We start from the raw sequence: 13,610 nt of genomic DNA, 5'->3' as shown, positions 1-13,610 counted from the left end.
AATGCACGAGGAAGAAATCTATGATGAAATGTACTGACACTTTGAATAAAAACAAGTAATCTCCTTGTGCAGTAAGGTTAGATGTGCACATTTAATCTGCTGCTGTTAAAGCAGGAGGGAGGGAAGCTTGAAAGTCAATGTTTGGTATGACTTCAGTCTTCAGGAAAGGTTCTCCAGATTTCCTGAAGAACATTCAAAGCTATTTTTTCGTTAACTTTTTCACTTTGCAGATGGCTGTAGACACTCACTGTTGTACCTCTTTCCTGGCCTCCTCAGTGATATGCTCCTGTCTTGTTTTCTTTTTAGAATAAATAAATTAATGAATGAATTAAATAAATCTTAATAAATAAATCTTGATAGGATTTGAGTTATTTTTGGTAATGATAAAGGTAGAAGTGTATTTTCTCATTTTACTCAGCTTCAGTAATTGCGTACTGATGAAATTGGGGTAACTGATGTTGCGGGCATGTGCTTGCATTTTGTCACATGCCTCGTAACCCCAGAGACACACAGTGGAGGCACTGATCATGAATTTTCATGAATTTTTATTATAACTTTTCATTCCTTTTAATTCAGAGCCGTTTTAATCATTTATTAATGTGTCAACAAGTCTTTGCGATGAGTAAATATCCCCTTGCCAGATGCCAATTGTTGATTCCAGATTCATGAAAATCAAGGCTGGTGAAATTTTGTGACTTTTGCACAAACACATAAAGGCAGATAACATAAACACTCCAGGTTTACATGTACAGTTCAGTTTCTAAGGGCAGTTTATCCGTGTTGCACAAACAGAAGGTAAATTGAGAGAACATTTCTGATCATTCCACTTCTTTAAGTAACCGATACTGTGAACACAGTGTTCATTTGTTCCACCATTGTTTGGCTCACCAACATTCCAGTGGGTGAAATTCACTGCACAACCATCAGACCACATCCATCTGCCTTCTTTATGGATGTCACTCAGTCCAATCCAGGTGTATCGCTCAGCATGATCAAAGTTCTTAATTAATGATTTAACAAACTCCTCTTCCTCCTCGTTGTAGATGGACACCAGGTTGGCTCGCTGTGACACACAGTAGAGCTCTGCATCAGCCCAGCTCATGTGTGTGGCCACATATTTGTAGCAGCGGCCATTGAAGCTGTACCAGAACATGGAACAGTTCCCATGTAGTAGTTTAACTCTGTGGTCATCTGAAGAAGACACAGCAGTCAGAACTTGATGAAAACAAACAATAACTGTTTTTGTCAGTGTGACTGAAATAGAAGTGAATTATTTTAGTTCTATTAACACTGAAGTAGGTTTTAGGGTGACACCTTGTGACTGACGTTTTTCTCCATATTCTTTAGAGATGCTACATTAGATAAGCATGTCTACACAGCTGACAGTGGGAAAGTTAAGACATGCAGAGAAGTAAGCTGCTCTTATTATGTTTACAAGCAGCTCTTTATCATCAGCTGTACGGTATAGTAGAACCCATCTGACATGCAGAAAAAAATCAATGCTACAATCCAACACCAAGATTTTTGTATCACTGACTCTGCTGAAACAGAAACAGCAGAAAAACTTGGAGTATTTGACTAAAATGTGATTAGAATAATAATAATAATGATGATAAAACATACACACACACACACACACACACACACACACACACACACTCACAAAAAAGTTAAATAAAAGAAGGGAGGGAAGAGTCAGAATATAGGGTGGTTACCAAGTTGTAGCTTGACTTTACTGCCATCAGAAGGAGACTCAGAAGGAGCACCCAGAGCCAGACTGAACAGGAAGAGGAGCAAGATCATGTTGGAGCTTTAAGTCTCAACCTTTGATGAAGAGCTGCTGAAGCTTCTTTGTACAGGATTCCTGCAGAGAGTTGGAGCTGCTTTCTTTTATAGCTGTCTGAGAGGGTGTTTTCACTGATCACTATGATATCATTGGCCAAATGGAACAAAACTTTCCACTGTAAACATCACTAACACCAGGCAGTAAAGACCATCAGATTCTAAAGAAGTTAATAATTGCTAAACAGCCACGTCCTCCTGGCAGGCTCAGAAGAACGTGACTGTTTTTGCTGTAATTCTGCATTTATGATATGATCAAAGGCCTTTTCAGCATAATGATTAAACACACAGGAAAGGTTGTTGTAACAGGAAAATAAAAACAAATATGGAACAAATTCTCAACATTAAAGAGGACTCAGCACCCAGAGTCACTCAAACAAGAAGAGGCGCAAGATCATGTTGGAGCTTTAAGTCTCAAACATGATGAGGAGCTGCTGAAGCTTCTTTGTACAGGATTCCTGCAGAGAGTTGGAGCTGCTTTCTTTTATAGCTGTCTGAGAGGGTGTTTTCACTGCTGGTGTGACATCACTGGCCAAACGGACCAAAACTCTCAACTATACACAACACTAAACATAAGCCAGGAAAAAATATCAAATTCCAAAGACATAAAGAAAAGTTGTTTGTTTTTTTGATGTATAATTTATATTTATTGTACCATAAAGGCTTTATCAGCACAATGACTAATCAAACAGGACAGGTCAGAGCTCTAACAGGTGAAAACTCCTGAGTTGCTCCATTAAACAAAGACAGAATGAACTCCACACAATCAAGAGGATCCTCTCTTAGTACTGGACCCAGAGATATGTGACTGCTGTGGCAGGCCTGATTGGAGTAAATGACAAAACAGATAAACTATTAGGACCTTTGGTTTATTAGGTTTATTTCACTGTTTGTTTGTCTGAATAATTATGGTTTTATTATATTATAAAATCACATTATCAGCAAAAAGAAAACAGAATAAATGACTGTACCAGGAAGAGGAAACAGAAGTTTATGATCCTTTCCAGTAAAAAAAATTACAAAAATACAAAACAAACCCTGTGCACAAGCGTTTGTGGCTGGCCTGTTTAGAGTCAATTAAAAAAAAAATGTGTATGTATCTATTTTTTTTTTTACTTTGAGATATTTACAGTGTATACAAATCTCTAAGCACACTTGTGTCTATTACAATTGTAAAGCATCCAAAATAAAACCCCTGCAGTAACCAGACTAATCTAAAAGCAGATCATTACCACTGCTGTGTCAGCTACACTGTCCTGCAGATATTTGGCACTCATGTGAGAGGTTTGTGTGATCGTCTTAAAGCTTTGTTCATCTGAGCTTCCACCATATCCCTTTACTGAAGTTTCCTGGTAACATTTCTAACAGTGGAAACTGACATTTCGAAGTGATCCTCTATCTTTTTATAGCCTTCAAGTGGTTTGTATATAGAAACTATTGTATAGAGAGTTATTTAGTTACTGTAAGTAGGCCTTCCATAATTGATCCATTTTCATGCAGGTTTCCTGTTATTAAAAAGGGAGTGGAGAGCTCACATTTTAACATCTAAACTAAATGTTTCATTTTGCCAAGAACGACTTTTATGATACATAAATTACAGTACAGCAAAGTTCAGGTACTTGTGTCAGTAGTATTTGGTGACCTGCACAGCGGACTCCATTCCTACAATCAAACATGAACAAAGAGAAAAGGTGAGAGAGGCTGTCCGCTCGGGAGTGCAGAAAGAGAGCATGACCTTCAGTAGCTTCAAGTGTTAAAGGATCATTTAATCCTACATTAACGAGTTCATGAAGTTTTGAGATTTAAAAAACAAAGAAACATGCTTTTACAAACACCACAGTCACTGTTTCTTTTTAAATGACATAAAAATTAACAGAGAATTACTTTTTTAACAATATATTTTAGAAGCAAACTGGACCATAGTTAGCAAAAGGTAGAAGTCAACACAGTTAAGCATCAAAAGGAAAATATGATTTCCATCCACTTAATCTGAAGTGTTGACAGATCCCCTTCTGGAGATTATTTATAGTGCCAAAGTCAAAGATCAAAGTTTGTCCATCAAGGCGAAAGTTGAAAAACACAGAGAACAAAGTGGCTCTTATCATGTTTATTAGCAGGTCTTTATCATAACTCTGTGACTTAGCAGAAACCATCTGGTATGGGAAGAAAGAAAAATCCACACTATAAGCCTACACTAATCATTTTTGTATCACAGAAGTTGCTGAAACAAAAAACATCAGAAACATAAAAAAACATATTCTTGGAGTGTTTAACTAAAAGGTGCTAAAATTACAAAAAAGACAAACAGAGGTCAAAGTAAATAAAGGAAAAAAGATCCAGAGTACAGGACAGTTACCAAGTTGTAGCTTCACTTCACTGCCATCAGAAGGAGACTCAGAAGGAGCACCCAGAGCCAGACTGAACATAAGAGGAGCAAGATCATGTTGGAGCTTTAAGTCTCAAAGTGTGATGAGGAGCTGCTGAAGCTTCTTTGTACAGGATTCCTCCAAAGAGTTCATGCTGCTTTCTTTTATAGCTGCCTGAGAGGGTGTTTTTACTGCTGGTGTGACATCACTGGCCAAACTGACCAGAACCCTCCACTGTAAACAACATTAAACAGAAGCCAGAAAAGACCATTGAATTCCAACGAATACCAACACGTGACTGTTTTTACTGTGCAATTATATTCTATTGTGTCATAAAAGGCATTGATTAAGTAAACAGACAGGGCAGAGCTTTTACAGGAGGAGAAAAGAAGAGACTCCAGAGCTGCTTTAGTAAACAGAGAGACAACAAACTCCCTCCATGCAAGAGGATTTCTTTCTTTTTTTGCGTTGATGCTTGGAAGATAACTCTGACAGTAGGAGGGTCTGAGATTTCAAAGGCATCTGAAGTCTTTATCTTTCCCTAAGAATCAGTAAGAAATGTCAATTCTATAGAATTACACATACAGCTTATTTACTTGATTTTTATTCTGTTGGATGCAAACAGTTTTACAGCAACTTTAATTTTCTGTAAGTTTTAATATCTGATCCTGACAGGACACATATTGGTACTTTCTGACCTTGTACCAAATTTGCACGAGCCTATAAGCTGAAGTGTTTTTACATGTATTATTTCCTTGCTCTTAGCCCATTAAAAACCATCAAGGCTGCAGCTGAAGGGATAAATCTAAAACTGACCTTTTAAACATTTAATAAAACTTGTTTAAAATCTGTTTCTCTTCTGTCTTAACTGCAGCATGCTCTGATATTTGTTTAGGATACAATAATATTTTTGCCTGTGAATGTGAATGAAAATGATGAAGGACAGTGGATAGAATAGATTTCTTTACACTCTTTACATTAAATCTTTATTTATTTCATTGTTAAATTAGGAAAAATAGTGCAGTGATTTTATACAAATGTTTTGAGCTTGTTTGTGTTAGTGTCCAGCACACATGGAAATATAATTTTCACACTTTTGTACTTAAGCACACTTAATCATCACCACAGAAAAGCAGATGTAAAATCAGTGAGTTAAATCAGTAATAAGCTGCTCAGTGCGAGAGTTCAGCAAACACAAGAGAATGTTTTCAAATGTATTGTTGTTACATAACAAGTCTGTGGCCTGGTTGAAATGCACACAGTGCTCATTATATACTCTGTTGCTCAGCTCTCCATCATTTCTAAGAACAAAGCTGGCTTCAGTTGCATTAACCCAAATCCATCCTGACTGAGTCACTGATTCCAATGACATTAGAAGAGTAATAAAATAAAATACCATCTAGACTGTTGTTAATTCTGTGAATTTAAAGTTTTTCTACTTGTTGTTAAGTTTTTGTTGAACACAATTGTTAAAACTGGCAATTTCTCCCGAGGAGAGTAGAATCTTATAATACTACCAAGAGTGATATTATGATGCCACAGTTTTAATGAACACAGCTCTGAGCTGAAAACTGTTTTCTCTTATTTAGCGAACCTAAAAAAAACTAAACAGGCATATTCTGACTTTCCATCGAGAAGTCATTTCTATCAAGTGGAAATGACTTCTGCATATTATTTTTATAAATTCAGCATGATGTCACAAAGTTTGCAAATATCTCAAGACCAGTTTTATTAATATACTCTGGATTGTAATCAGAAATAAATCTTCTATTATTAATTTTATTAAAGGACAAAACCCATCAATGGCATTTACTGAGAGTTTCACAGACAGGTAGAGATGGCAGTTGCTGCTTGTCTATAGAAAGAAGGCCTTTATTTGTCACTATAGTGACGATAGTTTCAATGTAATGCAAAAAGAAAAAATGTAATGTTGTCCTAAAGTACAAAGAAGATTTTTTTCATAACAGTGTCATGTAAATACTTTCTGTCTATTATTTCTTCACAGCCGGACACAGACAGTGATATTTGGGCTGAGGTGTGGAAATCACTGGCCTTCTGTGGGGAGTTGGAGGACTGTTTGAATGGTCACCTAATGTGTGACAAAAGAATCTGCTGTGGTGCTCTGGACTCTCTTACCTGTCTGCAAAAGTTGCTTTTGGTCTTAAAATCACTGCAGTGATTTACAAGAAATGTCCAGTATTAATATTGTTTAGTTTTTTATCCAGTGTAAAAATGTTAAGAGATTTTTACATTTACTTACTTTGATAACCTTTATTTTGCTTAAGTATAATTTCTTGTGAGAACATGATGTGCCTGCAACCTACAGATTAAGGAACAGAAGCATGCGTGAGGAAGTTACAACGTCACACACGCTCAGGCAGAGACAGTTCCAACCTGAAGCTGATATGACAAAAGATACTAGTTCCTCTTGTCTTATTGATAACGGCCACTCATGCGATAACCATATCTAGAGATGTTTTTCTATTACGTATGCTCCACCTAGAGATGCTGTGTAATCTATTCTCTGCTATAAAATAAAGAATGGACTGAGGCTCTGCGCGACTTGCTTGTGTCCTGCCACGCAGTAAGCTTCGCCCGTGTACACGAAATAAACTGAGTTTGTGTTTCTTGCTCTCCTTCCAGGTTTTCCTTTGACAAAACCCCCCCCCAAAACAAAACAACAAGTTCTTTACAGCAGACAATTTACTGCATTTTAAAATTATCCATGTATTATTAGTAAAACTCCTGGTAAGATGTCTACCTAACACATTTTACAAATCGTGTAATTAAAATGTTTATTTATTCATCGTCAGTCTTAAGAAAGCTGGGGAGGGCATTCAGATGGTCCCTGCCAGGTCACGCAGTTTCCCATAAATGTTGCCTGGTTTATTAGCTACATTCAGGCTGAGGGGTCATATGATGATGATGATGATGATGATGATGATTCTTTCATTGCACAATCAGAAGAAAAGATATAGAAAATGTAAAAAAATATAGATATGGTTGTTAATAATGTCTTGCTTGAACAGTTTAAAAACTCGTCTGTGGGGGCTGGGAAAGTTGTTTGCATGGTGGCTCATTAACACCAGGATGAATGTTAATAAAGTGTTAATTCTCTCCTACCTCTCAACACATGAAGTTTTTGCACTTTTAGCTAACTAACTAACTAACTGACTAACTAACTAACTAACTACTGCAGTATATTTTTTGTATGAGCCCCTTTTTTTGCCTCTTTCAATGATGAAACACTAAACAGTGTCTGTATATTATGCAGCTAATGTTAAATTGTCTATTAATGGTAAAAATCTTTATCCTTGTACTGCTAATAACATGCCCTTTGTCAGAATGGTGATCTGTCCAGGGTGTACCCTGCCTCTTCACTAATGAAATTATGTGGGTTACAGTTGCTCCAATAACAGACTAAACTAATTAAATGATACAATATGTTACAGATTTACAAGTTTAAAAATAACACTAATATATTCAAGGATTACCAGAGGTGATTATAAATAAATATCAAGAATATTGACAGGAATATTACAGGAAAGTAGAAAGAGTGTGTGCAAAAAGGGTGTAACTATTGCAGTGTCTACAGTGTATTAGATGGAGGAGTTGTACAGGGAGATGGCCACGGGCAGGAATGATTTCCTGTGTTGTTCAGTGGTGCTTTTTGGTAATCTCAGTCTCTCACTGAACGTGCTCCTGTGACTAGCCAGCATGTCATGGAGTGGCTGGGAAGTATTGTCCAGCATTGTCACCTGAAGACATCACATCGGTCTTAGAAATGTTTTTTTAGTAATGTGTTTTTTATTTCTGTTTAAAAATAAATAATAAATATAGCAATTTGCTGACGTTAACAGTCCGTTAACACTCAGAAGACTAATCTACAAGCAAACACACACTGTGTGGTTTATAAAAAAATAAAATAAAAAACTTTAACAATGGCTAGCAAACTAAAAAAAATGAAACTAGTGCTGATTTTCTCCATTACAGTGTTTAAGAGCAGGTTGATCATCGTCACATTCACTTAATCTACTGCTGCCCTCAACACTCACACTCGCTAAACATAGTCTATAGCCCCAGGTCAAGGTACCATCACCCCCAGAGGGGCAGTCCACCCCCAGACCCAGGAGATGTTTCCCTTTACTCTGGGGTGGACATAAGCAGACCTGCAACAGCAGGGAGGCCCACACCAGACAGCCAGCTCCTTCTCCTGGTCCCCCGCCCCAGATGGCAAACACAGACCTCATACCTCACTCCGCCCACTCATATGTGGTGTTGCTGCGTGCTGTTCTAAAGTGCATTTAAAACATGGGAAGGGCATGACACTCTCTGCTAGATGCCGTTCAGTGTGCCCAAGCCCCAAGGTCCCATATGCATACTTTATGAGAGTGTAAGTAATGTGAATGTCTAGGTTGTGGAATAAAATTGAGGCACAGGTGGCCAAAAGGGGACAGAGGAGAAATGCCTCCCCTGCACCTCAGTGACACACCTGTACCTCAAGGCCCTGCATGAGTGGTGGTGTGATGGAGCGGGAGAAGGGAGGCAGTTGGGGATGGGGAGGGAAGGACTGGGGTGGACAAAGTACCCCCTCCCTGGAGCCAGGTCCCCCGCTAACCCCAGTAGGCACCCGCGTTCCCCGAAATCCACCAACAGCCGGGGATCCGGGGCCCATCCAGACCGGGGACCGGGGACAGCAGTAACACCACCAAGCCCCACAGAGCCCGGGGCAACCCACCCAGCCCACGCGACACGACCCCACCGTAGGGGAAAACTACACCCACCCTAACATTCAACATTCCATTTGATTTATTCATTAAATAGAGAAAACAATTTTTTCACCCCAAAACCTACAGTGGTAGCCCCATATCAGACAGAAATGACAAATGATATTAAACACAACCTGTTAAATTAGCTCTGTAGAGTGGGAAATGATAATGAAGCAGTTCAATTAATTTCATTTAATTAGCTCTTCATATTTCTGGCCACTAGATGTCACCAAAGAGGACAGTATTAAAAAGCTTCGAGTAATGAACCCTTTTTCAACACTACCTTCAATGCTTTGGAAAGCTTCATCTGGCCATAACTAATATATACACAAATAACTATTCTAGTCCTTATAGATAAACAAACTTTATCAGACGCAATACACAAATAAACACACAGCCAGGTTGGAAGCTGGAAGTTGGAGGGGCCATGCTGGTCTTGATGGGTCCCAATTTATAGCCAGCCCCAAACTCATTTTACACCGTGGGCTACACACAGCCCACTTTGATCTTAAGTGGGCCAGACCAGTGAAACTCCCCTTTCTGTCAGTGTACATTTAACTGTTTTTCTACATGACAAAGAAAGAAATCTGTCAGCACAACTCTTTGCACCTAAATTGTAAGAAATAAATGTGTAAAATTACAGAAGTTGTTCTGGGAGCTCATTAAAAAATATATAAAATATATAAAAAATATATATAAATCAAATATATAAATCAAGTAAACTAAAAATTATGGTAGTACTGAAGAATCACAGTGTAAGTAATTTCAATGTCATGAACATCATTTTTTGAAGTTTACCTGCTAATCTGTCCATTTAGAAGCATAAATATTGTGAATTCATTTCACATGCTTTGGTGCAAATGACACTGACAACTGGAAAAGGATTATCAAAAAGGGAGTGATTTTACAAACTGTTGCTCTCTCCTTGTCCCTTCTTACTGATTTTCTCTAGTTTTGCTTTTTTTTTTTTAGTGTCCTTATCACTATTGGTAACACAAACAGATGCTACAAACACATTCAGGTTGCAAAAGTAGACCAGTTTGTGTATGCATGCTCTTTGTTTCCATACAGTAGGTGAGTGGACCTGTTTCACCTGGTGTTATAGTTTTTTGTTTTTTTTCCTGATGAAAACAAGATGCTAACTTAAATAAAACCTAATGCACAAGGACGAAATCTATGACGAAATGCACTGACACTTTAAATAAAGTAAAATAAAAAGAACTAATCTTCTTGTGCAGTAAGGTTAGATGTGCACATTTAATCTGCTGCTGTTAAGCAGAAGGGAGGGAAGATTTAAAGTCAGTGTTTGGTATGACTTCAGTCTTCAGGAAAGTTTCTCCAGATTTCCTGAAGAACATTCAAAGCTATTTTTTCTAGATGTTAACTTTACAGATGGCTGTAGACACTCACTGTTGTACCTCTCTCTTGGCCTCCTCAGTGATATACTTCTATGTTGTTTTCTTTTTAGAATGAAGCCAAACAATAAATCTTAATAGGATTTGAGTTATTTTTGGTAATGATAAAGGTGGAAGTGGATTTTCTCCATTTGCCTCCTTTTGATATACTCAGTTTCAATAACTGCGTACTGATTAAATTTGGGTAACTGATGTTGCGGGCATGTGCTTGCATGTTTTGTCACATGCCTCGTAACCCCAGAGACACACAGTGGAGTTACTGATGATGAATTTTCATTATAACTTTTCATTCCTTTTAATTCAGAGCCGTTTTAATCATTTATTTATGTGCCAAAAACATTCATTGCGATGAGTAAATATCCCCTTGACAGATGCCAATTGTTGATTCCAGATTCATGAAAATCAAGGCTGGTGAAATGTTGTGACTTTTGCACAAACACATAAAGACAGATAGCATAAACAGTGCAGGTTAAATATATGTTTCCGTTTCTAAGGGCAGTTTATCCGTGTTGCACAAACAAAAGCTAAATTGACAGAACATTGGCGATCATTCCACTTCTTTAAGTCCGACAAGTTAGTGTGAACACAGTGTTCATTTGTTCCACTGTTGTTTGGCTCGCCAGCATCCCAGTTGACAAAACTCACTGCACAACCATCAGACCACATCCATCTGCCTTCTTTATGGATGTCACTCAATCCAATCCAGGTGTGTCGCTCAGCATGATCAAAGTTCTTAATTAATGATTTAACAAACTCCTCTTCCTCCTCGCTGTAGATAGACACCAGGTTAGCTCGCTGTGACACACAGTAGAGCTCTGCATCAGCCCAGCTCATGTTTGTGGCCACATATTTGTAGCAACGGCCATTGAAGCTGTACCAGAACATGGGACAGCTTTCACGCAGTAGTTGAACTCTGTGGTCATCTGAAGAAGACACAGCAGTCAGAACTTAATGAAATACAAACTAATAACTGTTTTTGTCAGTGTGACTGACATTTTAGAAAAAATGTATTTTTCAGAGGGTAGATCAGAGAAGCATGTCTGCACAGTTGACACTGTCAAAGTTAAAACATGCAGAGAAATAAGCTGCTCTTATGTTTACCAGCAAGTTTTTATCATAACTCCACAGTATAGACATGGGGAAAAATCTATGCTAAAATCCAACACCAAGAATTTTGCATCACAGAATCTGCTGAAACAGAAACAACAGAAAGATGAACAACATGTTCTTGGAGTGAAATAAAAAAAAGACACAAATAAAGGTAAAAGTAGAGAAAAGAGTCAGACGGTTACCAAGTTGGAGCTTCACTACATTGTCATCAGACGGAGACTCAGAAGGAGCACCCAGAGTCAAACCGAACAAGAAGAGGAGCAAGATCATGTTGGAGCTTTAAGTCTCAAAGTGTGATGAGGAGCTGCTGAAGCTTCTTTGTACAGGATTCCTGCAGAGTTGTTGAAGCTGCTTTCTTTTATAGCTGAGTGAGAGTGGGATTTCACTGCTGGTGTGACATCATTGGCCACATGAACCAAAGTTTTCCATTGTACACAATAACACTAAACAGAAGCCAGAAAAAAAACATCACATGCCAAAAAAGTTAATAGTTGTTGAACAGTCACGTTTTCTTGGTACTTCCAGGAGAACGTGACTGTTTTTGATGTAAGTCTATATTAATGGTTTGATCAAAGGCCTTTTCAGCATAATGATTAAAGAAACAGGACAGTTGTCTGTAAAGGTTCTCAGTCATCAAGTTCATCGTAGTCTAAGGAGCTTGGAAAGAAAAGCATCTGGACTTCCTTAGAATACAGGACAGTTGTAACATGTTACGACCTGGCTCATAGCCGCAACATAAAAGAAGATGAATACCAGATCGTGGGATGAGAAGAGGCTTTATCTTAAAATGGACAACCAGGTTGGCTAAAAATGGCTGGTGCCACTAAGGCAAACACAACAAAAGAGATGGACAAAATGGTGAACGGAGAACTAAACTATACTGGGAAAACTAAACTGACCCTGAACAGAAACAAACCTGAACACAAATAACCGCGAGCAGAAAACAGATGACGGTTGGCAGCAGGGAAACACACGGATGAGACATGGTGGATACACAGACGGACCAGCCAAACTACAAAGACAGAGGACGCGACTTAAATACACACAGGGAAACACAGGGAGATTACACACAGGTGGGGAACACAGCTGGGAATAATCAACAAGACGAGACAGAGGTAAAACTGAACACACTCACATGAGACGCAGACCTTCACAATAAAACAGGAAACGAGAACAAATCCTTAAACATAACATAAAACAAAACACTGACAACATTAAATCGTAACATTTCCCCCCACCCAAAAATCAAACATTTAACCCCAAATGAAAATGTTTGATTCATGACCTAGAGAGCCATGAATGCTGTAGTCCTGGAGGACCAGCGCACAAGGCACTGGCCGCTGTTCTGCAGGCAGATGGAATGCTGAAGCGGTCCTCCGGACCCTCCAGCGAAGGCGGACGAAGGCTGGACAGGCCCCTCGGACCCTCCAGCTGAAACAGAATGCTGAAGCGGTCCTCCGGACCCTCCAGCGAAGACGAATGATGGCTGGACAGGCCCCTTGGACCCTCCAGCAGAGACGGAAGGCTGAAGCGGTCCCTCGGACCCTCCAGCGAAGACGGACAAATGCTGGACAGGCCCCTCGGACCCTCCAGCAAAGACGAATGTTGGCTGGACAGGCCCCTTGGACCCCTCCAGCGGAGACGAATGAAGGCTGAAGCGGTCCCTCGGACCCTCCAGTGAAGACGGACGAAGGCTGGACAGGCCCCTCAGACCCTCCAGCGAAGACGAATGGCTGATGGCAACACACACCAGAGGATACTCCTGTTCTGGAACCACCAGCATCTCAAACACCTTTAGCGGGCTGGGAAGAGGGAAGTCAAAGTGCTTGATGAGCATAAATCTCTGCATGGGCTCATACCACTGCAGAAGGACAATCCCAGACTGAAGCGCTCCACACAGGTACTTGTGGCCAGTATACGGGTTTCTCACAATGCAGCACTTGTGACAGCCCTTTGTGTCAGGGATCTTAGTTGTCAAGGCAAATCTCTTGGGCAAAGGGAAGCGAGGAGTCTGGAACTGAGCGGCCATAAATCTTATACCCTTGCAAAGCCTGTTTATTTCCTCTTACTTTTCTCTATATTTTTCGTGCTTTGACCTCTCGACATGA

General features: G+C 39.3%; 2 protein-coding genes and 1 long non-coding RNA gene across 3 annotated transcripts; all 3 read right to left on the bottom strand.

Annotated features, from left to right (window-relative positions):
• Positions 1 to 528: 528 nt before the first annotated feature.
• LOC109196403 (lactose-binding lectin l-2) lies at positions 529 to 1,916 on the bottom strand. Its single transcript, XM_019350391.2, has 2 exons — positions 1,716 to 1,916; positions 529 to 1,191 (listed from the first exon to the last, which is right to left on the bottom strand). Exons 1-2 carry the CDS (start codon positions 1,801 to 1,803, stop codon positions 761 to 763), a joined length of 519 nt encoding a protein of 172 aa, XP_019205936.1. The 5' UTR covers positions 1,804 to 1,916; the 3' UTR covers positions 529 to 760.
• Positions 1,917 to 2,955: 1,039 nt separating this feature from the next.
• On the bottom strand, positions 2,956 to 4,440 carry LOC112843466 (uncharacterized). The gene is made up of 2 exons (XR_003215817.1): positions 4,199 to 4,440; positions 2,956 to 3,504 (listed from the first exon to the last, which is right to left on the bottom strand). It is a non-coding gene; the product is annotated as an uncharacterized LOC112843466 (long non-coding RNA).
• A 6,232-nt stretch (positions 4,441 to 10,672) lies between these two features.
• Positions 10,673 to 12,321, bottom strand: LOC100691892 (lactose-binding lectin l-2). Its single transcript, XM_003444023.4, has 2 exons — positions 11,685 to 12,321; positions 10,673 to 11,315 (listed from the first exon to the last, which is right to left on the bottom strand). Exons 1-2 carry the CDS (start codon positions 11,770 to 11,772, stop codon positions 10,882 to 10,884), a joined length of 522 nt encoding a protein of 173 aa, XP_003444071.1. The 5' UTR covers positions 11,773 to 12,321; the 3' UTR covers positions 10,673 to 10,881.
• Between the last annotated feature and the right edge of the window lie 1,289 nt (positions 12,322 to 13,610).

The sequence above is a fragment of the Oreochromis niloticus genome, linkage group LG22 (assembly GCF_001858045.2).
Source record: "Oreochromis niloticus isolate F11D_XX linkage group LG22, O_niloticus_UMD_NMBU, whole genome shotgun sequence".
In the NCBI taxonomy this organism is placed as follows: Eukaryota; Metazoa; Chordata; class Actinopteri; order Cichliformes; family Cichlidae; genus Oreochromis; species Oreochromis niloticus.
The sequence above is the reverse complement of the archived record's forward strand: the minus strand, read 5'-3'. Positions and strand labels throughout refer to the sequence as shown.

Coding starts and splice junctions, on each gene's coding strand:
- LOC100691892 (XM_003444023.4), bottom strand. CDS start 11,772: ATGATCTTGCTCCTCTTCTTGTTCGGTTTGACTCTGGGTGCTCCTTCT. Junction 11,316..11,684: donor TGTAGTGAAGCTCCAACTTG/GTAACCGTCTGA, acceptor TGTCTTCTTCAG/ATGACCACAGAGTTCAACTA.
- LOC109196403 (XM_019350391.2), bottom strand. CDS start 1,803: ATGATCTTGCTCCTCTTCCTGTTCAGTCTGGCTCTGGGTGCTCCTTCT. Junction 1,192..1,715: donor TAAAGTCAAGCTACAACTTG/GTAACCACCCTA, acceptor TGTCTTCTTCAG/ATGACCACAGAGTTAAACTA.